At 41.1% G+C, this 26,685-nt stretch overlaps 1 protein-coding gene across 2 annotated transcripts; it reads left to right on the plus strand.

Annotated features, from left to right (window-relative positions):
* Positions 1-231: 231 nt before the first annotated feature.
* FAM241A (family with sequence similarity 241 member A) lies at positions 232-24,730 on the plus strand. 2 transcript variants are annotated; one of them, XM_054990490.1, is made up of 3 exons: positions 232-569; positions 20,072-20,144; positions 21,001-24,730. In XM_054990490.1, exons 1-3 carry the CDS (start codon positions 396-398, stop codon positions 21,006-21,008), a joined length of 255 nt encoding a protein of 84 aa, XP_054846465.1. In that variant the 5' UTR covers positions 232-395; the 3' UTR covers positions 21,009-24,730. The 2 variants fall into 2 exon arrangements, with proteins under 2 accessions (XP_054846465.1, XP_054846464.1); XM_054990489.1 differs by having other exon boundaries at positions 20,072-24,730.
* The last annotated feature ends 1,955 nt before the right edge of the window (positions 24,731-26,685 follow it).

Below are 26,685 nucleotides of genomic sequence, written 5' to 3' on the forward strand. Positions count from 1 at the left end.
GGCTGAGCTTATTGAACATCTTTCGCCCCGAGAGGCGAGTCGAAGCCTCTGGAACCAAACGGAGAAAAAGAGCGGGTAACGCTCGCCCCGCTGGCCGACGGCGCGCGCTTGCTCGCCCGCTGTCTCTCACACGCGCTCCGCGGGCTCGGCTTCCACGCACCCGCTCCCCGCCTCCTTCCTTTCCTCCGCCTCCTCCTCGAAGCCCGTGACTGCGCTCTGGACACGCCCTGCCAGGCGGCGGCAGCTCCGGGCTGCCCGAGCGGCTTGACGGACCCTCTCGCTCGCTCGTTCGCTTTCCCACCCTCCAGTCCTCACCTCTCCGGAGCCGCACTTAGAATAGAGCCGAGCGCGACGGAGGCGGCTGGCTTTGCTCCGCCGCCAAGACGCCGAAGCCAATGGGCTCGACCGAGGAACTGCTGTTGTCAGCGCCCGAGTGTGTGTTGGAGAAGGAGTGGGAGCGGGAGCCGGCGCCATCGCTGCTGGCTGTAGGGGGGAGAGTGGCAGCTCGGCAGAGGCGAAGGCAGCAGCTGCTGCAGCCTCCTCAAGAGGAGGAGCAGCAGCAGCAGCAGGTGAGTGGCCCTTTCTCTTTCAGCCAGTGACACGCGCAGGAGACTAGTTTCAGGTGGGTGGCCGTGTTGGTCTGCAGTCGAAGAGCAAGGTTCAGGTCCAGTAGCACCTTGAAGACCATCTAGATTTCCAAGGTGTGAGCTTTCCAGAGTCAGAGCGCCCTTCGTCAAATACTAAGGCTGCAGTCCTAAGAACACTTTCCTAGGAGTAAGCCCCGTTGGAAAAAATGGGACTTACTTCTAAGTAGAACTGCTTAGGATTGCTCCCTAAATGTATCTGAAGAAAGGAGCTTTAACCCTCCGAAGCTCATCTAGTTGGTCTTTGAGGTGCTGCTGGACCACCGGAAACGGGATCATTGTCCTCTCTGACAGGATAGTATCCTACCCTAGACGATGGGGAGGTGTGCAGAGAACAACAACCCACAACCCACATGCTCAGACACCACTGGCAGACCAGACAATGCACCTACCCAGCACAAAAGAGACAGCAGTTCACGGGCTTCTTTGCACATTTGTGTTACTTGAGCTATGATGGCGGGTGTGGTGATCAGCAGTGGTGTTCTGGAATGAAAGGCCCATTTGTTAAAACAGCCCCTCTCCAGAGACAATGGGATGGGCAATCAAAAGTACCCATTTGGGATGACTTATTTCCCTGTCCTAAGTTTGGCTTGCAATGTGACGGGGTGCAAATATGTGCCCACATCAATTTTTGTGTGTAGATTTTGTCTGTGCAGAAAGATGTTTCCTTGTCCTATGAGAACTGGCCTGCCTGCTAGACCATGCAGAAGTTACCACACCCTGAAGGGGCAAGTTACTGTACTTAAGGGGTGATGTTAACAATTTTAGTGGCTGTTCTGTTTTTTATTGTTATTTAGGAACTGCTCTGAAAAATTTGCTAAGCACCTGTACAGAATATTCCAGACAGTGAGACTTGTCCTGAACAAGTTGAAGTAGTTAACTGCAGCAGTGTCTACACATTAAGTTGGGGATCTGTGATCTGCCTCAAAAAACAGTAGCTGCTATAGATCATGGTGATGGTATTGGACAATGTACAAGTTTGCCCTCTACGTGCCCTTTCAGATCTGGCCTCTCTGAGTTCCTTTCAGTTCCAGTAGCTAAAAAAAAAAGAGGCATATACAAGATGGGTACCTCAAGCATTGTGGTTAAGGAGGGTTATAAAAGTTACATTGTGGTTAAAGTGTGTTAAACTGTTCACCTTCCATTCTTTCGACGCATGTGTAGAGTTGTGATTCTTTGACAGTGTTTATGAGTATAGTATAATCTGAACTGATTGTGACCTAGCATGTCTTGTGTTTGCCTCTTTTTCATGCCCCGTGTGAAGCTATCTGAAGTACTAAGTAGAAGGGACCAGAGGAGTGTCAGGCTCCAAAAGAAGTGTTCAGCTCCTTCCTGGTGAAAACAGTGTTGCTTTCCAAGGAGCTACTGATCCCAGAGGCCCATGTTGCACATAGTTAGGTGATTAGCCGAAGTTTTTGTATGCTTATCATGCCACAGCATTAGCCAAAATTTTAATCTCTAAAAACACTCAGCTGTATCTTCCAAAAGCAGCCAATACTGCTGAATTGTTATGCCTTATTTTGCTGAAGCCTGTCAGTGCAATCTTAAGAATTACTCCAATCTAGGATTGCACTGTATGTCCTTTCCAGCTCTGTTGTATTGTATTAACATTTAATTAGTAAGGTATCCACACTGTACCTACAGGGGTGATGTCTCTTTCTGGCCTCATTGCAAGTTGATGTTCTGTCTCTCACACATGCATACTAATTCTTTGATGTGTACACAATGTAAACTTAACAGCAGAAGCTAACTGAGAGATGTAGTGCATTCTGCAACCAGTGTCATAAATAGCCTTTCAGATTATTCAGAAATTTACCTTCTTTCTCAAGTATCCTTATGTAGTCCAAACAATCTGAAAAGATATGCACAGATAGCATTAGTACTTGCCCCCAGTGCTGCAAGTCTAGTCCAGAAGCACCTTGGTTTGGTTCCCCCCTGATATACGGATTAAGAGTAGTCACTACAACAAAGCAAGATGGTATAGCTTTCCCTCTCCTCCACTTGGTCTTAGAGCCAAGGCCTCAAGGAGCCAGACTATGAAAAACTTAGTAAGTTCCTACTTGGAAAACTTGCCTCGTACTGAGGGTGAGGACACAGGATGTAAAACATGGCCTGAGCTATTTCTGGGTTCCAAATACGGATTTGGAAAATCTAGCCTGCCCAGCAAAGATATTGATCCATGTGAAAGGGTGTACTTGTCGGCTTGCATGTGAGAAGCTGTGGCAGGTGGCTCAGTAGTTGACATCTGAAGGTACATGATATCTGTGCTTTCACTTAAGGATCTGAGAGACAGTTTTCCAGGGCTGTGAGGAAGAGAAGATTGTCATGTAAATATAAATATAACCCCAGAACTAGGAAAAGATTAATTGCTGATTCTGAAGTGCTTGTAACCAGTGATCTGGGTTTTTCCAGGAAAAAATATGAATTGGAAAATTTCCTGATGACCTAAATAGAATGTTATATGATTTAGTGTATTTTTTAAAACTTATGCTTAGTAAACACAATTAGTTTCCAGTGTTAATTCTGTGTCCCAATAGCAACAAATGCTTCAACTGAAATAATTGATCAAGGCTTAAATGCTGTATTCAAACAAATTGAGAGCTGTGTATGGAAATTATTTGAATTGGACTAATACTTCTAAAAATGTACAATTGCTAGACCATATACTTCCTTTACATTGCTTACATTTAAGAAAAACCCAAAGGCACTGAATAGTGTTGACAAGAATAACTCTTGATAGGATTGTACTGCAGTCTTATCACACCCGAAGAACTGCACATGATAAGCCATGTACATGGTTGTGCACTTACTTGTTTCATCAGAATTTAACTGTCTTCCATAAAGAATGTTGGGCACCTCAGTTTCTCTGTGGCGTCGTGTGCATTTCAGTTGTTAGTTCCATATCAGATTGGTGATCACAATATCCCTTCCTCCACTGAGGGGAAACATATAAATAAGAATTGTAGCATTTCAGAAAACACTGCAGCTGACTTGTACATAGCACTTTATATGACACCATTTCCAGCCTTTAGTGGGCTTCTCAACATCTGCTAGGAAACAAAGATTAAATAGTTTAAAAGCTGGAAGTTCAGGGACTAAAACTAAGGTGTTTTGTCTTGGATTGCAATGAAGCTGCACATTTTTGGCTGAATGCGCTTGGCCGTTTGCTGTGCAGACCTATACATTTTTTTCTTGAAATAAGACCTATTGAATTCTGCAGGGGTTATTGCCCTGTGGTAAGCCGCAGTACTGCAGCCCAAGCTGTGCTCACGACCTGAGTTCAATCCTGGCAGAAGCCAGGTCCAGGTAGCCGGCTCAAGGTTGACTCAGCCTTCCATCCTTCTGAGGTCAGTAAAATGAATACCCAGGTTCCTGGGGGTAAAGTGTAGGTGACTGGGGAAGGCAATGGCAAACCACCCCGTAACAAAAAGTCTGCCAAGAAAACGTCGTGATGCGACATCCCCCCATGGGTCAGTAATGACTCAGTGCTTGCACAGGGGACTACCTTTACCTATTGTTAAGTAAGGAAGCAGCTGCAAACTGGTGAAATATGAAACTGAGACAAAGCTGATATCACTACTAGGTTCAGGAAAGCTTATAAGAAAAAATACAGAAATTTCTGCAGAAGACTTTGATGTAAAGCATCACATCTGTGTCTGTTAGAAAATGGCAGCCTTTTGATATGGAACAAAATGGCAAAATACGTTTACTAATATTCACATTTACAGCATGAGTTATAAAATGCAGTTTCGGCTTCCTTCAACACAAATTTATTTCACAGTTTCAGTGTCTAGAATGCTTCAACATAAGTAGTTTTAAAAGAAAGACATCTGTAATGAAATAAAACATTAATATGTGAAAGGTAAACAGTTTCAATTATTTTCTGCATTAATATTTCAGAAAATCAACAATTAGCATACAATGTTGTGACTACATTATTATAACATGTTTTGAATCTAATTATAATTATATATTATATGGTGATGTTCGGAATGTTCTAAGGGCCATTAATAACCACAGGTGTGATTTTCTTTGATCCTTAAGTCTGCAACACACAAAATGAAGTAAGTTTTGAACATTTTCATAAGAGTTGTCAGTTTCGTAAGATTTCTAAATCAAGCTTGTTCTTCTCCCTTTAAACTGTAACATAGTGGTACAGAAACAGCTTGGCCACAGCTGTACAGGAACTATTCAGATGTCACATAAAACCATGGTTTAACTAAACTAAAACAAAAGTCCAGTGGCACCTTGAAGACTTAACACTTTTTATTTCAGTAGGAGCTTTTGTGAGTGACAGACCTGTGGAAATCAGTAATGTGGGTTTTCAGGGTGGGGGGGATTCCAATTCAGATTTAATAAATTTAACACATGAATACATGAAGCTGCCTCTTGAAAGCTCACACCCTGGAAATCTAGTTGGTCTCCAAAGTGCTACTGAACGTGAACCTTGCTCTTCTACTGCAGACCAACTCAGTTACCCACATGAACATAAGCTGCCTTATGCTGAATCAAAACCTTGGTCCATCAAAGTCAATATTGCCTACTCCGTCTGGCAGCAGCTCTTTAGTGTCTCTGGCTGAAGTCTTTCACATTGTCTTCTATTTGGTTCTTTTAACTGGAGATGTTTGGAATGTAACCTGGGACTTCCTGCATGCCAGGCAGATACTCTACCACTGAGCCATGACCCTTCCCACTAAATGCAAAATTTGAATAATGCTAGCAAGAAGGTAAATACATCATGCACAGGCCTAGACCTTGTACGCATTGGGGTTTGTCTATGCTTCATATCCCACATATCTGACATGTTGATCTTATTTGCAGCAGAACAGCCTGACAACTGTAGATAGATAGAGGCTGTATTTTACGTATGGGAGATGAAATATTTTCCATAGAAAGTAAAACATCAGAAGATCCTGTCTCTTTAATAGAGGCTTCAAGACTGATGGTATTCGCCTCCATACCATGAAAAGCTTCAGCTGCCCATTTCCACATATTAAACCTCTCTTAAAGGGGACAGGTCATTTTCATTAGGGCTGCTGGCAAGCCTAGCAACCCTATCTTTAAAACATGTATAAATTGCCACACAGCAGTATCAATATCTATTAACGTACTGTTAGGTAATTTGCCAGAACCATTTATATAATTCAACTGTCCCTCCTGAGGTTCATTGCAGGCCATTCAGAGCTTCCTGTAATTCTTGCATCATGAAGGCTTTGCAGAAAAAGAAATTTATGTCAAAAGGAGATCTGCTGCTGAAGAGAACATCTCCCAGCTGTGACCTGAAATTAGTTTTATGTCAGGCTTGGTTTCTCTAACACAGTCCAGGTCCTAGCATAAGGAAGTAGGCACAGCTACATCCATAGAGGAAGATGTGAAAAAGAGGCAATGGAAGAGAATTTATAGAAATGCAAGGTGACTTCTGGGGAAGAGGGGCCCAATCCTCACTTTCCTCTACCTCATTGGATCAGTAGTTAGAAACATAGAAACAGAGAGCTGGAAGTGACCCCCAACGGTCATTTAGTCCAACCTCCTGCATAATGCAGGAAATTCACAGCTCTCCCCACACCTTCCTCAGTGACTCCTGCTCTATGCCCAGAGAAAAGCAAGAAACCTCTGGGATCCCTGGCCAATTTGGCCTGGAGGAAAATTCCTTCCTGATCCCAAAGTGGTGATCGGCATTACCCTGTCAGAAAAGGCCACAAGAGCCTAGCACTGGCTCATCCCTTCATGCCCTCCCTCTCCTGATCTGCATACATTCATATTGAATAATAGAATCATCATTGCTGTCAGGCAGCCATCTAGCCTCTTTTTAAATACCTCCAAGGAACGAGATCCCACCATCTCCCAAGAAAGTCTGTTCCACTGAGGAACTGTACTTGCTTCAGAAGAGTCCAGGAAAAATCACATTTGTTTTTGCAAGGAGCATCCATTCAGAAATAGCTTCTTCTGCCATAGGAGGACACTTGGCTGGAATCTATCAACATTTTGTGACTAGTCCCAGCTCCCATGGCAGCCATTTTGTGATTGGCTGTGCCTCCCCCAAACTTGGCCATTTTATGGTAGCAACTCACTACCTGTTCTCAATATTCAAAAATGCTCAGAGACACAATAAGGGACTCCTGCCTTAGGGGAATGTCTACTCATGAAGTAGTTGGAAATCTCATGATGCTAATAAAAAGCTTGGTGCCAGTTTGGTGTAGTGGTTAAGAGCGCGGGACTCTAATCTGGAGCGCTGGGTTTGATTCCCCACTCCTTCACTTGAAGCCAGCTGGGTGACCTTGGGTCAGTCACAGCTCTTTGGAGTTCTCTCAGCCCCACCCACCTCACAGGGTGTTTTGTTGTGGGGATAATATGACATACTTTGTAAACCGCTCTGAGTGGACATTAAGTTGTCCTGAAGGGTGGTATATAAATCGAATGTTATTATTATATTGTTATTATTATCTTCTGTATATGTATCCATAAGGGTTTATGTATACACAGACAAAGAGCTACACATTCTCTAATAATTAAAGGCATTCCATAAAATGTTGCAGGTTTCCACTTGCTTTTCACACTTTGTAATTAAATTAAGTTAGACTACAAGAGTCTAATAAATGCTATTCTGAAAGCAAGTATTTACTGTTGCTAGCTCTGTAATGCTTTAACTGTTGACTGATTTATGAAGTTTTCAGGAACCAGCTGTTGAGAGTTGACATTTCTATTGTTCGTTTTCCCTGTCTTAATAGGAAAAAATGCCCTACCATAGAGGAGTAATATATAGCTAGCTTCTGTTTATTATTTTGTAAAGTTGTGTTTTCAGAATTGTTAAGTTAGTAATGGAACTCTAGTAAAAATCCATCAAAAGAATATATGTCAGGATTTATATTGATATGAATCAAGGTGTAGCACCTCAAGAACAGCCTATGAGACTTGGGAAATACAAACAGCACATCTATCAAAACTTTAAGAAGGGGTGATGAATTCGCTGCTGCTTCCGTCCCATACCAGTCCACTTAGCCCCTTGAGGTTTTGTTCTTGGGGAGGAGGGAGCAGCAGACCTTTTCAAACAAATCTGCGAATGAAGAGAAAAAGCAAAAAATTACACCCCCTTCTTAGGAAAACTTGAGGGCACTTAATGTTTTCCTAACATGGTTGGGTCCAGGCCAGTAGATCAGCAAAAATGCAGCTGCGACAATTCACTTTCTTTCCAACATTAATTATGGTTAATATTTAGCTCTGATAAAAAGACAGCACATCTAGCTAAATAAACTGTGGACAATTTTAACAAATCCAGTTGTATCCCAATGGAGGCAGTGTTCACCCAGAAGAGTTAATTTTAAAAGATTATAGGTGTAAGACCTGTACTTTTTTGGAGAGGTTTGTATCAAAGTTCTTTTTCCTCATCTCTATGCATTATATTGTTTCAAATGTTTACGCACTTCATGCATTGTATCTTGGTCTCCATGAGGTAATTCGGCTGTTCAAGAGAAACCTGTTATGTGTTGACCAACAGGTGCTGTGGTGAGTCACCTTCAGGCTAAGATTGCTGGTGCTGAGTACTGGGGCTTTTGTTTTGGGTTTGCTAGAGATGTTTTTCCAGTTTCTGGAAGGAAGTTAGTGAAGAGGCTGCCTTCTTAGTATGTAGAGTGCGTCTTTCTCTAGTCACTACAGCTGGTCACCACTTGGCTTTTAGCATCTGACTCAGCCTGCTGCTGTGTTGTAATAGGTTTCTTCCATTCAGCATAAAAAGGAAAACACCTGCAGTAAGGGCAAGGCAGTCATAGTGGAATCAGATGTGTATTCTGACCTCCTTAGGGAAAAAATCTGGGAATGGACGTAATCGGGACGTCTTTTTTTAGCAGTGCCGTTCTAAGCAGAACTACAACCCTCTAAGCCCATGGACTCCAATTGACTTAGAAGGGTATAACTTTGCTTAGGATGGTGCTGTAATTGTTTCCTTTGGTGGTGGTTCAGCCACACACAGGATTGCTTGTTTGATATCTGTGGTGTAAGCATATGGCAAAAATCTGCTCAAGCCTTTGCAAGAAAACCTATAATCCAGAATGTTTCTTGTTCCGTATATAGTTCATATATGTAGTACAGGAACTTCTGTTCCCCACAGACCCACACTCAAAAGGAATAAAAAAGGACAAAATTAACTACTAAAAACTATAAAAGGAAAAAGGGACGTCCTCAGTCATAGATTCATTATGGTTATTCCTGCCAAATATGTATCATTTTTTTTGAAGTGTTAACTGAGGCTGTGCAGCATATATCACCAAAGGCGTGGTATGAATTCCTGTGCCTTGCAGAATGAGCCTTTTCTGCCTTTCATCATTGTTAATTTCATATGCTAATTAACTTAAAGGCACGCAAAGATGGTATAGCTGATATAGAGGCCATGGTGGGGGTGCTTATCCACAGAGCAGGAAAAGCAAAAGCACACCTTTAAAACCTATTTCTATGTGTTATGTTGCCTGCTTGGAAACCTAAAGAAATGTTTGGTTTCTGGTGGCTGATAGGGATTGCATTAGCAGGGGAGCAGCAGTCTGCGTGCCTTTGGCCTTCAGATGTACACCTCTGAGTTCCTTTGGGCCTGATTTTACATGGGCCGGCTCTCAGAACAATTTCTCAGGAAGAATCATGGGAGAAGACATAGGGAGGCAGTAACTGAGTTTGTAATCTTTGGGGAAAATGTAACAGAGGGAAAAAGTGAGGAATAACACAGTTTTAGAAGTTAAAGCAATATCCTAAATTTGAGTGATATATTAAGCTATGTGTGTCTGTGTTGGAGGAGCAATCCTGTGGCAGCTTAACCTCACCTCTTTAAGCCTTGTCTTACATCCTCAACTGGTGGAGGAACAGTCTGGAATGGAGACTGAACCTAGTTTGTTTATTTCAGAGTACTATTCTTACTTACACCCTTTTAACCTAGGCCTTGTTCACATTACAGTGAACGGACATGTACCCTTAATTGTCCTTTGAATGCACATGGATTCATTTTCATGTTACAGTCAAAAGATGCATAGGATTTTTTCAAAAAAATTATTTTATTCATGCAAAAAAAACAGTGGAAAAGAAAAAAAGGAGAGGGTTGTTATCTCCAGGTTGGGAAATGCCTGGAGATTGTGGGAGTGGAGCCCAAGGAGGACAGGAAGGGGAGGGACTTCAGCAGAGTATAATACCACTCTATCCATCCTCCAAGGCAACCATTTTCTCCAGAGGAACTGATCCCTGCAGTCTGCAGACCAGTTGTAATTCTGGGAGATCTCCAGGCCCCGCCTGGAAGTTAGCAACCCTACATGCGCAGCTCAACCTGTGATACAACCCCCACATTTATCCAAGTATTGGTCCCCAGTTTCATGCATAAGATGAATATGCATTGGTGCTTTCTTAGAAATTGATGTATCTGCACACAAGAAGGCTGTATGTGCATTCACTGCAACATGTGAGCAGGGGTCTAGGCAAACGTTATTGGCTGCAGTTTTGAATCCACTTTGCTATTGGGTGCGACTTGGATCCAGCCAGTCACTGGGAAATTTGAGTTTAGTCTGTAATTGAAGAAATACTTGAACCTGTGCTCTCATTGGAGGAAATGTCTAGATCTGAACTGCTGTTGGAAGATTTGAATTTGTCTTTGTGGGAGATGCTAATGAGGGTTGTGACTAGAAGTTTTAATGGGAGTGGAAGATGAGATGATTGAGTTTACCTATGCAGTAGGTATGACTAATACTTGGCAACAGTGATTCAGGGGATGGCTCCTGTGCATTTGATTAAGTTTCTGAACAAGTCTGCAGTGTAAGGGAGATTCCTGAGTGGTCTGAGAAGGGTAGGTTGCTATCCTAAAAGCCTTGGTCTTTAATCATGGCCAGAGAATCGATGAATCTCAGAGGTGCATAGAATAAAACCTTTGAATAAGGTGGGTCAGAGTTCTCATGGGAATCAGGCTCCATCCTCTTATAATAACCTCTTAATGGTACATAGCCTGATCTTAAATCTCTGGCCTTATCAAGCACAGCCTTTTCGTGCAGCTCAGACATCCTGGGGTCTGAGAAATCAGTGGGATATAAACAAGCTTCCCGCCCATGGGTTGCTGTGGGGGATCAAGTGATATTCATTTGCCAGCTCCTTTTCCCTCCCACATTCCAGCCTGGGATAGTTCATCTAGTTCTTAACAATGGTAAATATTGTCTTTGCAACACCCTCATATCAGATGCAGAGGAGTTAGCCGTGTTAGTCTGTGGTAGCAAAATCAAAAAGAGTCCAGTAGCACCTTCAAGACTAACCAATTTTATTGTAGTGTTTCAAGTTTTTTTTCCTGCCCTTTTCTGTGCTCAAGGTTGAATAACTATTTTTTTATAAAATCATGAGGCAGATATATGCATTGCATAACTTGCCTACCTGTAATGAGAATTACCTTTTCATCCATGAAATACTGCACTGAATTAAGGCTAGTATAAATATAGTGCTGGGGGGAAACATCTGTGGGTTTTATTGTTCGAAAAAGACCTCAAATGCAAAGCCAGTGCGTGTAGACGTAGGGCTTGCATAGAAGGACTGATGGCTTGTGTTTGTTCCTGTTTAAAGAGAAACTGTATAATACAAGATAGTTTCAGTGCAACTCATAGCCAGCCATTCAAAAGCACCAACATGGTGCTGTACTACAGACATGCATGTGCAACACAATGCAGACTGTTTAAGGTGGGTGGCCAGATTGGTCTGCAGTAGAACAGCAGGATTTTAGTCCAGTGGCACCTTGGAGACCAGCAAGATGTTCAGAGTGTAAGCCTAGTTTCATTAAATATATTGGGAAAAGGCTTCATTTTAAGCAACTGTTTCATAAAGATTTGGCTGAGTGCATCCAATGTATGGAATTGTATGTGCCCGTACTGAACAGCTCAGTTGCCATAACAACTTGTAGCAACTCTTTAGCTTTATTTATCATAAATCATATCATATCTAGATGTTTATTGCCATAACAGCTAAATAACTTTGCACAGTGGTTTCTTTGTTTTTCTAATGTTAAGTTATTCCTTATGTCTCAACTCGAACCAATTAATCCTATTCTTGCTTTTCTTTCCATCTGAAATACAAGCTGTTTACTACCAGTTAAATATCATTCTTGACTGTTCAAGCTTTGCTACCTTATTTTATTTTTATTCACAGAGCTATAATGCCACAGCTGTTTGTAGTTCTGTTGTCTTATATTTTAAAATACATCTTTTTAGGAAAATTCTGGTTGATCCTTCTTTGCATTGCAAAATTAAACGAACAATTGTTATATTTTAAAATGTTAAGCTTAGTAATAATGGAAGAAAATCCATTATTATTTCCATCAGGAAATCCTCCAGAAAACTCAGAAAAATGCGTAATCTATCAAGTTTTGTACTCTAAACTGAACTCCAAAGCTGTGAAGGCCAAAGGAGAAAACGAGCAATATTAAGTCCTCAGCATCTGACTTTCTGTGAGATCCTGCCTCTGAACCCCGAGGTTCCATTTAGCTGTTTAACCACTGGTAGACTAATCCTCTATGAACTTGTTACTCCTTTTGTCCCTTTTGCTTGCTGGTCAGGAATGGGTACTACTCACTCAGTTTGCTCTTCTTAGGTTCTGACAGCAGAGACAGATATGTTCAAAACAACGTCCATTTATTAGTAAGGAGATCCATGGAGGGGAGCTACTAGTTCTAAGACAGAAGGAGCCCATGCAGGCTATAACTCTTGACTAACTAGCAGAAACCAGCAGTGATTCCACCCATAAAACTAATCCCACTCACACAGATATCAGAGGGGAAGCAGACAGTTCCAATATAACATACGCAATAAATATATCGCCTTTAAAAAAAAAACTATTGAGGTTAGTAAAAGTCCCCCGCATGTAGGCATAGCAAGCAAATTCAATTATGCATAAAAAAAGCTAGTGCCTGGTACAAAATATGTTTCATGGAGAAGCTTGTTTTCTTTTTAGATTAAGTGCAAATAACTGGTTTCTCTGGTTGCAAATTAAAGCTTTGCCTGATTTGCATCATAATAAGCAAGTCTCCTTCACGTAAAAGAAAGTTGCTCCCAAGTTAATGTGCTTGAAATGGCAGACTTAGGGCAATGTCTGGTAGAGCATTAAAAGGGATACTGTCACCTGCAAGCTGACTGCTTGCCAAAGCCATCTGGGGCTCATAGAGGTGATTTTAATGCTGATTTGTGCATGTGTGGTTAGCAAATGTACAAAAAGCAGCAGAGGATCATATTGGGACAACAAGAGGCAAAGTAAATTATGGATTTTTGTGATAAGTGCTGGTGTGGCTACAAACCCAGGCTCAAAGCAAGAGAACCATTGCACACTTGGAACTAATAGTATAATGTGCAATCCTACACAGAGTTATGCCAGTCTAAGTCCATTGACTTAAATGGGATTAGACTGGAGTAACTCTGTTTAGGATTGCACAGTAAATGAAGTGGTTCTGTTCTAAGTGCCAAACTTGGGCTAGGAGCAAAATGTGCCACTCTAGGAAACTGCCATCATAATTAGATTTAGGGCCAAGCTACACAAGTCAGGAACCCAGAACCAAGTCACTTTCCTCATACAGCACATCATTTGAAAATTGGCGGCGGCTTGAGTTGGCTCAGAAGTGTGGCATGGGGAAAAGAGGGCCTCCTGACTTCCCCCTGCCCCATTTTATGAAGCTGAAACAGCAGGAGGAGGGAGGGTTATTTGCATAACTTCTGAGCTGCATGTGCGCAGAATGCTCCACATGCAAAAGTTATGCAAATAACTCCTCATTAGGGCCATTTGAGCTTAGAGAAATGGCATGAGTGGGAGGCAAAAGCTCCCCGCCCCCCCCTCCATTTTGTAGTTCTGGGCTGAATCAGACTCCCGCAGCTATTTAAATCACATTTCCCACAGCTACATGGCTGCAGAGGCAGTGAGTTGGGTCTGGTTGCTGTGCCTAACTCACCAGGAAACATAATGCTTGCTTTTTAATATTTTTAATATTGTGACGTGGTTTTAATTATAAGCTACTTTGAACAGAACTCTGAAGAGGCAGCATAGAAATATCACAAACAAACAAACAAATATTGTGTGATGTATTCTTGAAGGCTTTCACGGCCGGAGAACGATGGTTGTTGTGGGTTTTCCGGGCTGTATTGCCGTGGTCTTGGCATTGTAGTTCCTGACGTTTCGCCAGCAGCTGTGGCTGGCATCTTCAGAGGTGTAGCACCAAAAGACAGAGATCTCTCAGTGTCACAGTGTGGAAAAGATGTTGGCAGGTCATTTATATCTACTCAGGAGGGGGACGGGGTTGAGTCCCACTCCGACCCATTGTGAGTGCCATTGGTTCACCGACATATGAATTAGCTAGACATCTGGCCGATCTCCTGCAGGACCACATCGGGAAAACCTCATCTTACATCAAAGATTCAGCAGATTTCATCAACAAAATCAGTTCTCTGAAACTCAATCCACAAGACATACTTGTCAGTTTTGATGTTGTATCCCTGTTTACCAAGGTTCCAGTAAAAGACACTATTGCACTTATTAATCAGATTTTCCCAGAGGATGTAACAGCCTTAATCCATCATTGTCTGACAACCAGTTACTTCCAATGGGATAACAAATTCTATGAACAGAAGGATAGGGTGGCCATGGGGAGCCCTCTCAGCCCAGTTATAGCAAACTTCTACATGGAGCATTTTGAAAAAACAGCTCTAGAATCAGCACCCCACAAACCTAGTGTATGGTTTCGGTTTGTGGATGATACATTTATCATTTGGAGCCATGGGGAGGAAGAATTGATGGGGTTTTTGAATCATCTCAACAGCATCCACCTGAACATACAATTCACAATGGAGAAAGAAATCGAGGGAAAACTCCCATTTCTGGATACCTTGGTCATCTGCAAAGCAAACTTTCAGTTAGGTCACAAGGTCTACAGGAAACCAACTCACACTGATCGGTACTTACACAAAAACTCCAATCACCACCCCCGACAGAAAAGAGGCATAATGAAAACATTAGTGGATCGTGCAAGACGGATATGTGAGCCGCACTTTCTCAATGAGGAAATTAATCATCTAAACCACGCACTTCAGGCAAATGGCTACTCCAGAAATGAAATCCGAAGAGCAATCAAACCCAGGATGAATTAAACAACCAAGGAAAAACAGTCTCCTACAGGAAAAGTGTTTTCGCCATATATCAAAGGAATTACTGATCAGATGGGAAAGCTTATGAAAAAGCATAACCTTCAAGCAGTATTCAGACCCACCCGAAAAATACAACAGATGCTACGATCAGCAAAAGACAGTAGAGTATACCGTATACCCTGCAGCTGTGGACAAGTGTACATCGGGACCACAAAGCGTAGCATCCAGACAAGAATAAAAGAACATGAAAGACACTGCAGACTTGGACAACCTGAAAAATCAGCAGTGGCTGAACATAGCCTAACTCAAACAGGGCACAGTATCTTATTCCAGGACACCAAAATACTGGACAACACTTCCAACTACTTTGTCAGACTGCACAGGGAAGCCATTGAAATTTACAAGCATAAGCGAAACTTCAACAGGAAAGAAGAAACCTTAAGAATGAACAGAGCATGGTTTCCAGTTCTGAAAAACACCAGGCTAACAAAACACTCTACACCCGACAATAGCCCTGCAGAGAAGATTAGCACATCAAGCACCAATCCATATGCAAAAGAACCTCCTCAGGATACAGTGAAGCCTCCCGCCATTAGCATTCCACACCCTGGGAAACTCTTACAGGATGACTCAGCTCAACCCCACCCCTCCTGAGTAGATACAAATGACCTGCCAACATCTTTTCCACACTGACACTGAGAGATCTCTGTCTTTTGGTACTACACCTCTGAAGATGCCAGCCACAGCTGCTGGCGAAACGTCAGGAACTACAATGCCAAGACCATGGCAATACAGCCCGGAAAACCCACAACAACCAAATATCGTGTGGTTTATACCTTAGTTCAATGGGGCATATTCCCAAGCCAGCGTACTCAGGTTTGCTGTCTTAAAGAAGGAAGAGTCTAAATGATCAATTATAGTGTTTGACATGTAGGAAGAAGATAGCAGTGGATTCGGTGCTGTTTTCTAGTAGCAGAAGAATATCTGGATAGCAGGCTTTTATTGTTCAGAACTGCATTTGTTCCAATATTTCATTCTGCCGTGCTGACCTATTCATGAAATACAAACATTTTCTCTTCAAATGTAGGTCTCCTAATTTCATGCTATCAGCTATATATGCATCTGTAATCAGTGTTATGTAAAACAAATATGAACTAGGTAACACTAGCAGAAGCTGAATTATATCAAGAACAGAATCTGCAAGGACACTGGTATATTTTCTGTTAACAAATTATTTCTATTTCTGCTAATCAAACTGAAATTTAAAGCACTCAGTCAAGTATACCGTGATTTTTCTAACACTGCACAATGCAGTCTTGTACAGAAACAGAAAAGGTTCTCTATTAGTTTTATTCCAGCCTTCCTGCAAGGAGCTCAAGGTGACATTTACTTATGACAATTTTAGCCCATCTTTCTCTTAGAAAAGGGCTTAAGGAGGACTACAATGTTACGTAAAATACACTGCAGATTAAATCATAGTAGGGTTGTCAGGTCCAGGCTAGGAAATTCCTGGAGATTTGCGGGGTGGAACCTGGAGAGGGCAGGGTTAGGGGAGGGGAGGGGCCTCAGAATGGTTGGATGCCATAGAGTGCACCCTTCAGAGCAGCCATTTTCTCCAGGTGAACTGATCTCTGTCACCTGGAGATCAGTTGTAATTCCAGGAGATCGCCAGCCACCACCTGGAGGGTGGCAACCCTAAATCATAGGGTAATTAAAACTACACATACAGCATGTAAAACAATGCTGTCCCAAGTTTTGATGCTGTCAATTTCAGCTGAAAATGGTTTGCTCCATTGAAACCAAACAAAAGAAGCTGTGTAAGAAACAGCACAACCAACACAGAAACAAAGAGGACGAGAACCAGAAGCCCAAGTAAAGCTCAGGGATCTGCATTCCTACTCGTGTCTGAAGAAGGGAGCTCTGACTGTCAAAAGCTTACACTGAAAATTTTGTTGGTCTCTTGTTGCACTCAAATTATGCTGAAGTAAAGCCAAAGTTGTTTTTTTTAAAATGGAGACCCAGTAGCCTAAGCTACAGTGGACTTTTCATTTTAGATTTTTGGCAGAAACATTCCAAGTGATTTTGTCTTCATAATGAGTTTTGTGTCTGAGCAGGGGTTTGATTTTCTAAGCAATGCACCAAAATGGCTCTTCAGGTAGCCTCCCAGTTCTCCTGCTCAGTTGCCCTGCGCCGTCCCAGATGCCTGCCTGCGGCGGCTGTGCCCAGCCAGGGGCGTGTGCTGGCGGTGGCGGCAGCGCAGGGTGGGAGGCCTGGGAGGCTGCAGCTCTGTGGCACGTGTGCCTGCCCCCAGCGCCGCCTCCGGCGCCCCACACCCTGAGGCAACCGCTTACCTGGCCTCAATGGGTGTTCCGGCCCTTCTCAGCTGGGTATAAAGACATACACAGTCCACCCTCCAAAGTTGCTGTTTGGGCAATTTATCTCTGTTGCTAGGAGATTCGTTGTAATTCCAGGAGATCTTCATGGCTCACCGGGAGGCTGGCAATTCTGCAGGTTGCAAGATACGTACAAGTTTATATTTTCTAAACAATCCTAGTCACAAAGACTTAATACCCTCAGAAGCCATTAAGGTTAATTCTATCCACAAGAAAAAACAAAGTCTTCCCTCCTTTTCCAGCACCTCACTCTTCCTCTATATTTCACCCTCTCTATGCAGCTTTCCCTTAGAACGCCTCTCTAAAACTGCAGTTCACTCTGCCCCCTAGGGTATAGCTCCCAGCCAGTTATATTAGACTTCACTCACCCATCCAGCCCCCCTCTTTCTTCACTTAGAGGCCTACATTTTAAACCCTAGCAAGCATACGTTCAAAATGCCACATTAATTAGCAGAAATCATACACAGAACAACAATATTTTCATGGTATAACATTACATTCTTCTTCCCAATCCCTTTTAAAATTTCCATTACTAAAATTTTACTGCTAACTTCTCAGCATCTCTGAGCTTCGTACTTTCCTTTTGTTTGATTCTGCTTCATCATATATCTAATAGCAATCGGTGCCTATCCTGAACAGTCACAAGCTCCACAAGTAGTGGAGGGGCACTCATAGCTAGTATATATGTTTCTGCAAACCAGAGAGAAATGCTATGTTTGCAGAAAAATATGAAAGCTAGAACTGGGAATTAAAAACCCTGGGCAACATCTGCACATGCACCTTTTAAAAAAGGTGCGTGAAGATGTAGGGGTGGGGGGCGGGGTGACCAGTCAGGAGTTTTGGCAAGGGAGAGGATGAAAACCACATGGTCAAGAGTGGAAATGGTCAATTGAGTAGGTGGGTCAGATGGATAAAAACAGGAAGAGTAGGCAAGATGGGAAGTTGAAAGGCACAGTAAGAAGAAACAGACAGTAAAAACAAGAGGATTAGGCAAGATGGGAAGGTGAAATGCACAGTAAATGTGCGGGGGGGGGGGGAGAACAATATTTCTCATCCTTGTGGATAGCCTCTTCTTGTTCTCTTGTATTACCTAGTGCAATCCTCACCAGTGCAATCCTAACCAGAGTTACTCAATTGACTTCAGTGAGCTTAGACTGGAGTAACTCTGTTTAGGATTGCACTGTTAATGTTCTTCTGTTTGGCATCCTTATTTCTTATTTTCTCCTGTTTCCCTCCATTTTAATTCACTGGGGGTTGGGGGAGCTATTTTACCTATGTTTTTTCTATTCCTTCTTCTCTCTATTAGCTTCCATTTTTGTACAAGAGTTTAATTCAAACATATTATGTTAGTTCATACGTGGCTTCTTTTTCTCTTTCTCTGCTCTCTTTTGTTCCTTAAGGTTCTTAAACCCAAGAGATCTCATTTATTTATTTGATTTTTCCTTATTCTTTATTAACTTACTGTTCAACAAGGGCCAGTGTACTCCACATTGCCATGAAACTCACTGAGTAACCTAGGCCCAGACATTGCCTCAGCCTAACCCTACCTCACAGGGTTTTTGTGAAGATAAAATACGGGAGACCCATGTATGCTGCTCTGAGCTTCTTGGAAGAAATATGGGATTAAAAGATTTTAGACAGCTGTAGGATGCCCTGCCTCCTGACATTAGAATGTGTACATAATTTTGGATTTAAAATGGTATTAGAAGTCACATTTTATTTCCCCGGCCTTTATCCAGAAGCTAAATCCCTATCATGGGCCTTCGTATCGCTCGCCCCTTCTTTTTCTTTGTTAGGGCATCAGGATTTTATTTTAGTTTTTGTGCAACACTTCCTTTTGAAAACACTTCAGAAATTATTAGTAATGATAATATTAAATCCCAAAGATGTTGTTTGGGTCTGCTTTTGTCTGCCCAGCCATAAAGATTCTGTGTTCATCTATGTATTTCATCAGATATTTTTGGATTGGTTGTTCTGGTTCTGATTATTAGCGATTGCTTTTGGACACTTTTGAGGCCTCTCATACCTCAACTCCTGGCATATGAAATATCACAAGCAGCATCTTTTATTATTGACTAAACACTCTTGTGGGAAACAACAAAAGTTCTCTATGTGATGTATCATTGATTTAAATAGTAATATACTTTTTAAATAAAAAATCTCTTAAAATCTGTTTCAGTCACTATTTAATTTAGTCACTATTTAATTTTAAGTAACTTGGTGTGTGCTTCATATGATGTACTAGATTTATAGTCATAGATCCAGAGGAGTTAGCCGTGTTAGTCTGTAGTAGCAAAATCAAAAAGAGTCCAGTAGCACCTTTAAGACTAACCAATTTTATTGTAGCATAAGCTTTCGAGAATCAAGTTCTCTTCATCAGATGCATGATCCAAACTGGTCAAATCTCTTCTGTATTTGACCAGTTTAGATTTATAGTGAAATTCTAAGCAGAGTTACTCCAGTTTAAGCAGAATTCAATGGGCTTAAAATGGAGTAACTCTTCTTAGGATCCAGTAGCACCTTTAAGACTAACCAATTTTATTGTAGCATAAGCTTTCGAGAATCAAGTTCTCTTCGTCAGATGCATGGTACAGAAACTGGTCAAATATAGAAGAGGAGGGGGACCAGTTTCTGTACCATGCATCTGACGAAGAGAACTGTGATTCTCGAAAGCTTATGCTACAATAAAATTGGTTAGTCTTAAAGGTGCTACTGGACTCTTTTTGATTTTGCTACTACAGACTAACACGGCTAACTACTCTGGATCTTCTTAGGATTTCACTGTCAATGAAGGTTTTCACCTTTTCTTAGTACGTAATATTTTCTAATAATTAAAAAGTGAAAGAAATTTTTTTTCAAATAACAGAATTGATATATTATGTTTTTGTCTGCTGGTATTTTCTGGCTGCAGGTCCAACAAGAAGGAAGAAACGACAGTGATGAACCCATTATAGATGACTATAAAAAGATGGGAACTCTCTTTGGTGAGCTCAACAAAAGCCTCATCAGTATAGGCTTCACACGGATGTACTTTGGAGAAAGGATTGTGGAACCCGTCATAATCATATTCTTCTGGGTTATGCTCTGGTTCCTCGGTTTACAAGCCCTTGGACTAGTTGCTGTCCTGTGCCTTGTCATTATTTATGTGCAACAATAAAGTACAGTGCATGGCAGCTGAACAATGATGTCATATCTTGGTGGATTTATGTACTTAGCCAAACAGGGTTGAAGTATAAAAGAGTTATGCCAAACTCTGTAGCCTATACTATTTCTTTTCAGGTTGCCATTATATTTGCAATTTAAACGGAATATAAACCTTCCTGATTCGGTATGAACAACAGGTATAGGGAGATCTTAGTACAGGACTGTGGAATCTAATGTTTTTGAATGATCAAAGGCTACTGAAATAAGTTAGAGCCTGTGAGCTTCAATTCTTCTGGTATGAAACATCTTTGTATAAATTTTCAGCATCAGTTTTATATTTGTGCTATGGCTGCTTTCAACTGACACCTATGTTTTGTATTGGGAACTAAATTTTAAAAGGCTAATTTGTATAAGTTTTTAATGATTTTTTTAAAAAAATGTAAATCTGCTTGCAGACTTTTTTCAGCTTAAATTGTTACATAGTCAATATTGTGTACTACATGAGTGTATATACATACATCATCTACCAAAGCAAATCTGCTTATGTATGACACAGTGATGCCATTAATCAGTGAGTGCTATGAGTTTTATTCAGATTAACTCTTCTGCTCGCACAAGGGGAGGCCTGCAGGTTTCTGTGGATCCTTCCCCCTCAAGCCGCAGTTTCATGTGCCATGTCTCAAACTGTTCCCACAGCCCGTTGAATCTCAGAAGTGGCTTCTCAGGGGATCAGGTGGTTGCAACAAGGAGAAAGCCAGAAAGATCCCTTCTGCAAGTGGACCCCTGCTAGTGGTTCCTAGGCTCCAAGACCATACACTTACATTTTGAACTTTGCAGATAACTTGAAAGAATATTGGCATCGTTCCTTCCCTGGTTATGTTGTAATTGTCTCCTCGTACTTTTAAAAGAGATATCATTAAAGTGGTGGCCAAATATAAACACTCTCATTGTATAATAGCTTTCTAATAATTGCATTTTAATTCTAAAATGTGTACAAAAATAAAGCCAACTCTAAGCCCTAGACCAGCTATGCAAAACACAGACTCTGATCTTCACTGTATTTCTTCAGTGATGTGAGCAAAATTCGTTGAGGGGGGGGGGAATTTGGGGCCTGGACATCTCAATTCTGAATACAGTTTGTAACCACCCTAAATGCTTCTGCTGCTACCAATATACTAAATCTCTCTAGAGACAGCTGTGACCATGTGCAAGAGTATCCAAGGTAATCAAAAACCATGGGAAATGTACTTGCAGTGATTCCTAGCTAGTATAAAACAGTGCAGTTCCATTTAATAGGCCATGCTTCTTCTTATGCATCTTATAATTCAGATCATGTCATCTAATTCATTCCCCTCATACTAAGTTTCTTGCAAATTGTTCCTTGGTAAAGCTTTGTGCACATAGTGCATTTATAGTGACTCTGGTTATACTGACTTGCAGATTGTTAGGGTCAAGCTAGACGTGCAGATTCCCTGCAGCCACACAGCAGCTTTGGGGAATAGCTATTAAAAAATAGAGAGCTCAAGCAGCCTCAAAATGCCTCCACGGAGGGAGGAGAGGCTCCTCCCTCCCCTCTCAGGCTATTTTCCCCTGTCATTCTGAGGCCATTTGGGCTCTCCTTTAATTTTTAACAGCCATTCCCCAAAGCTGCTGTGTGGCTGCACAGAACCTGAGTTGGGTCTTGGGAACCCAGATCCAACTCTTTAAAAACTTGCACATCTAGCTTGACCCTTTGAATTAAGAAGGTTGTGGGAATATTAGAGAAAAGAGTAGTCTATCCATCACAACCATACAAATACAGTGAAGATACAAAGTAATTACGATGCAGTTTTTGTTCTATGCATGTTCTATGGGTGCTAGACGTCACATAGCTAATTTTTCTCCTTGGAGCACTGCTTTAATTACCACAGTATTCAAAAAGCAGTGGTGGTTTCTTTTGAAAAAAACTTTTCATTCTTTAACATAATTACATTTTTAAAAAGCTGAATACAGATTACAAAATAGAATAGTCACAGAATTTTAGCAGTGGTGGGTTTGGAGGGCACTTTGATGTAACTTTAGTATTGCAGTTTATATTCTGCTCTTTCTGGACTCTAGTATATCAGTGGCACAAAAGGGGAGAACCCATGAGTATTCTTGGAGGAGAGAAAATCCCATTTTCTACCTCTTCACTTCCACACTTGCAGCTTTTCTCCACTTTTAGTCCCCCAGCCATATTTTCTTTCAGCCCCACCCACCTTGTCACCATTCTGGCTCTCTCTCTGCTCCCACTTCAGCTTCCTTCTTGCCACAGTGGCTCACATCCCCTTGCCCACTTTGACTTCCTGATACCTTCTCCTACCTGCTTGTTCCCTTGTCCCTCTTTAGGGTGGCAAAGGGGAAAAGAAGCTGGCAGGCAGGAAAGTACTGGCTCGGGTCTCTCTTCTTACCAGCTGGTGGTAGCTACTGCTAATGCATGCGGTTTTGCCCAAATGCCACCTGAGCACCAGGGTTTGTAGATTAATGTTTATTAACCTGGGAGAGTTGTGCCCGCAAAATTATTTTAACTTTAAAAGTTTTCTACAGACATCAAAGGCCTCTGAGTCTGCTGAATCACTATATTATAGCCATGGCTGTGACTGTTGTATGAATTTACCCATCCTCATAGTGGCCATTTCTTGGTGTTAAGTTTTACAGATTAGCTAGTTTAGTATTGAAAATCAGTGAATACTATTTCTCCTGCACAATGTGCTGCATGCAAAGGTTTTTTTAAAAAAACAGAGAAGTATTTGATCTTGCTGATTTTGTCTGTGTCTTAAATTTATGACTAGAAAGGTACTATCATTGTACTGAATGTGCCTCTATCTAACAGTTGTGCACGACAAAGACTAATCGTTTTGCACTCTAAGCCGATGAGTTCCTGGGATTACTGTGGCTTGGATGTGCACTTGAAGCTCCTTCACCTGCAATATTGTTCTCATTCGTTTCAATGAAGGCAGGCAAATCTTTATACAAAAAAAAGATGCCTTCTCAGGGGTACATCTTCCATTGAAATGAATGAATTAGCACCATGTGCACAGGGGTTCCGTATGAACACTGGGTCTTTGAATCAAGATGTCACATTCTTTGAGTCAGATAATGTATTATCTGAATATTTCTACAGTCTCAAGTTAGGATCTGAAAAAAACAATTTTACTGAAATTGCTGCTTTGAAGGAGACACAGTGTCTCAAATTTAAAGACAAAAAATAAATAATTAAATCTATATTTTGTCCCAGTTCTAATGTTCTAAGTTACAGACAAAGTTCATTGCAACTCCAGAACAAAGTCCATTAAAATGCATCGGATATATGCAGAAAGGGGGACTGCATATATGTGTTCAATTTGAAAAGAATAACTCCTGTTGGCAACAAGAGGACTTCTCGCCCCCAAACTCTCATGTGTATATATGTATGTTTTATTTATGGGAAGATATTTATACTTTAGATCAATCAAAATGCCTCCTTTGGTACTAAACTATCATTTTTGAAGCAAATCTTAAAGATCTACATTTATGGATGGTTTCATTTTAAATGATTACTCAGTACTATGTCCTTCAAACAGAGTTACAAGAGGGAGACCTGTGGTGATTCATGGGAAAAAGAAATCCCATTTCTCCTCCTCCTAACCTCTACTTCTTCCCAGCTTTGAGATCTATTTCTCCCATTCAAATGTGCCGAGTTGGCCAATCTCCATTTTTTCCTCCCTCTCTTGCCACTCATCTAATCATCCTTCCCCCTCCAACCCACCTAATTGTGCATTTCTCCCCCCCCCCCCCACTTTCCCATTATCTTAGTGTTTCCTCTCCCTGGACAATCTCTTACTCTTTGTCTTTTTGATGTCTTCACCCAACATCTTGTATTCCTAGATAACCCATTATGCCAGCTGATATGTTTTTCACAATGCATGCATAATGGCAGCTATCACTTCAGGATGGTAGTTCTTTCCAGATTTATCTTCAGAGCTGTGGGTTACTTCCCATTTGCAGAAATCTCTCCACACAGGAGAACCACCTATCATTATTAGATATATGATTTGAATTACTGTTTACAGGAAACAAATCAGAATTCAACAGGTCGTGTTCTGTTCCCAGACCCTCCTTCCTGCAAAAGCACTGAACAGCAAGGAGCATTTGTTTATCCACAGTTGCATATGGTGTAGCATAAGTGAGTGAAGTCAGGTGTAGAAATAGTGATGATGCACAAACCAATACATGTAAATAAGTGCTTTCTGCTTATGCACAGAGCTCTTTGGCTTAGACTGTATTAATAGGTTGGTGGGACCTCATTTGCACTGAAATGCTGTTATATACAAACAGACCACAAGATGAAATTGTTTTCTTTGTGTTTGTATAAACTGTACTTCGAAAACCCTTCATTGTTTTCTAATAAAATATTTGCGCATTTAAACATTGTTCCTCTGTTTTTTCTACCTGATATTTGTCATGAGGTATTGATTCTATGGAAGCCTCAAATGGCCAAGCTGACATTCTTTTGATTCAATACAAGGTTCAGTCATTGTCATTGTTACTACACAAGACAGACTTTCATAGGCGCAACAAAATCAGCTGTAGCAACTGACAGTTTGCATAATCAACATAAACTTTCACTCTGAAACAGTGTTTTTTACTGGCACCAGGGTGCAAGCAGGGATCCAATTATCTGGGGAGTTTCCCTGCAAGCAGCAGAGCTGCCAAGAATCCTTCATCCAACACTAGCTGTGTACTAGTATGTACCTTGCCCAGTGAAAAAGAATATGGAAGCAGCCTCTGGTTTAGGACTAGAAGTTGCAATCACGGGCGGGGGGGGGGGGAATCAGAGTTTTGGCCTACCCACAGAAGTGATTGAATGCATTTAAGGAATACATCAGATTCTAGATTTGTGGTTTAATCTCCAGTAGATCAGAGCTGGTGGAACTCTGATTGCAATAGTCATCAGGATTGCAACATTTAATCAATACTATTTTAAGCTTTTGAAGTTCTGATTTTTTGCCCTTGGTGGTTCTACCCCACACCCCAAATTAATTCCAGGTTAATAAATTAATTAATTACAGACGGACAAGTTTATTGTATATGGCCATAGGCCTTTACAGGTTAAAAACATATTTACAGTTCTAAAATATTAACATTTCTAAAATTACATCTTTAAAATTTCATATCCGGACACAAAAATTACCATTCATTTCAACAGACTGCTTTCTTAAGAACCACATTTGCTCTAATTTTTCTGGCAGTTAGAGCAAAAAGTGCCACCTTTTTGGAAACAATGGGATCCACATCTGACAGCATAAATTTTAATTTGTCAGAGTCAGAAAGGGAATGTAAGCTGTCTAAAGTCTTTGCTAGAAATTTATTTCTAGGCTCCAAGTATAAAGGGCAAACCAAAACATAGTGGGGAAGATCTTCCACCAAACTTCCACATACACAAATGCATTGTTCCTGGGCTGTTTTTAAATATGTGAGAAGCTCCGTTGGCATAGTTCGGAAGCGCAATGATCTAAACTCTGTTCTGGGTTTATATGCTGTTATAGCTAGCAAGTACAAGGCTCTGAGATGTCTTTTAATAGTTTTGCATCATGGAGCAAATTTTGATTGAACAACTAACAAATAATTAAGGTGTCCCCATTATACACCCATTCCTGCAAATCGAGATTATTCCCTGAGGGTCACAACAAATCATCTGGAATGGTATAGCCATTCGTCTGGAATTTTTCATGTTGAAAAATTCAGTACGGGCTTTGCTCTTACTTCGCAGCACATTGAAACTAAGTTTACTAAATGAATCAATATTTGTTAGTAGGTGTTTTTTCCATGATTTTAAAATAGCTAAATGGCACAAGCCCTGACTGAGGAGAGGCCTAGCTCTGTCCGCATCAGAGCCCCTGGCGACCCTTTTGGCAATGCTAAAATTTGCCTCAAAAATTGATTTTGAATTGTTTCCAGACTTGTATTTGTTCTTTCCAACCTCAGTGCCATGCAGTAGCTAGGAAATGACTTTCCGAACAAAGTTATATAATTGGATCTATAAGAAAACCTCGCCTAGTGTAATAGAATCTCATTCCGATAGCCTTAAAAGCTGAGGATTTTTATAGACATAGACATTTATAATTGGATATTCCAATTCAAGGTTTCACTATATATTAACACCAGATATTTATAGGTTTTACATTGCTCAATTGGAATGCCATGTTTATTCCAAAGAATTTTTTTGACCTTTTCAGAAAACCATTACTTTAGTTTTTGTGTAATTGATAGTAAGTTCCTCTTCTTTGCAATATTCGCCCAGATTATACAAGAGCCTCTTTATACCGATGCTTGTTAAGAAGATTAGGACCATGTCATCTGTGTACAATAGAACTGAAATTT

Source organism: Eublepharis macularius, chromosome 10 (genome assembly GCF_028583425.1).
Source record: "Eublepharis macularius isolate TG4126 chromosome 10, MPM_Emac_v1.0, whole genome shotgun sequence".
Taxonomy (NCBI): Eukaryota; Metazoa; Chordata; class Lepidosauria; order Squamata; family Eublepharidae; genus Eublepharis; species Eublepharis macularius.

What these genes read in the sequence shown, in the direction of transcription:
- FAM241A (XM_054990489.1), top strand. Translation starts at nt 396, where the DNA reads ATGGGCTCGACCGAGGAACTGCTGTTGTCAGCGCCCGAGTGTGTGTTG. An exon ending in AGGAGCAGCAGCAGCAGCAG is followed by an intron (nt 570 to 20,071) that starts GTGAGTGGCCCT and finishes TTCTGGCTGCAG; the next exon opens with GTCCAACAAGAAGGAAGAAA.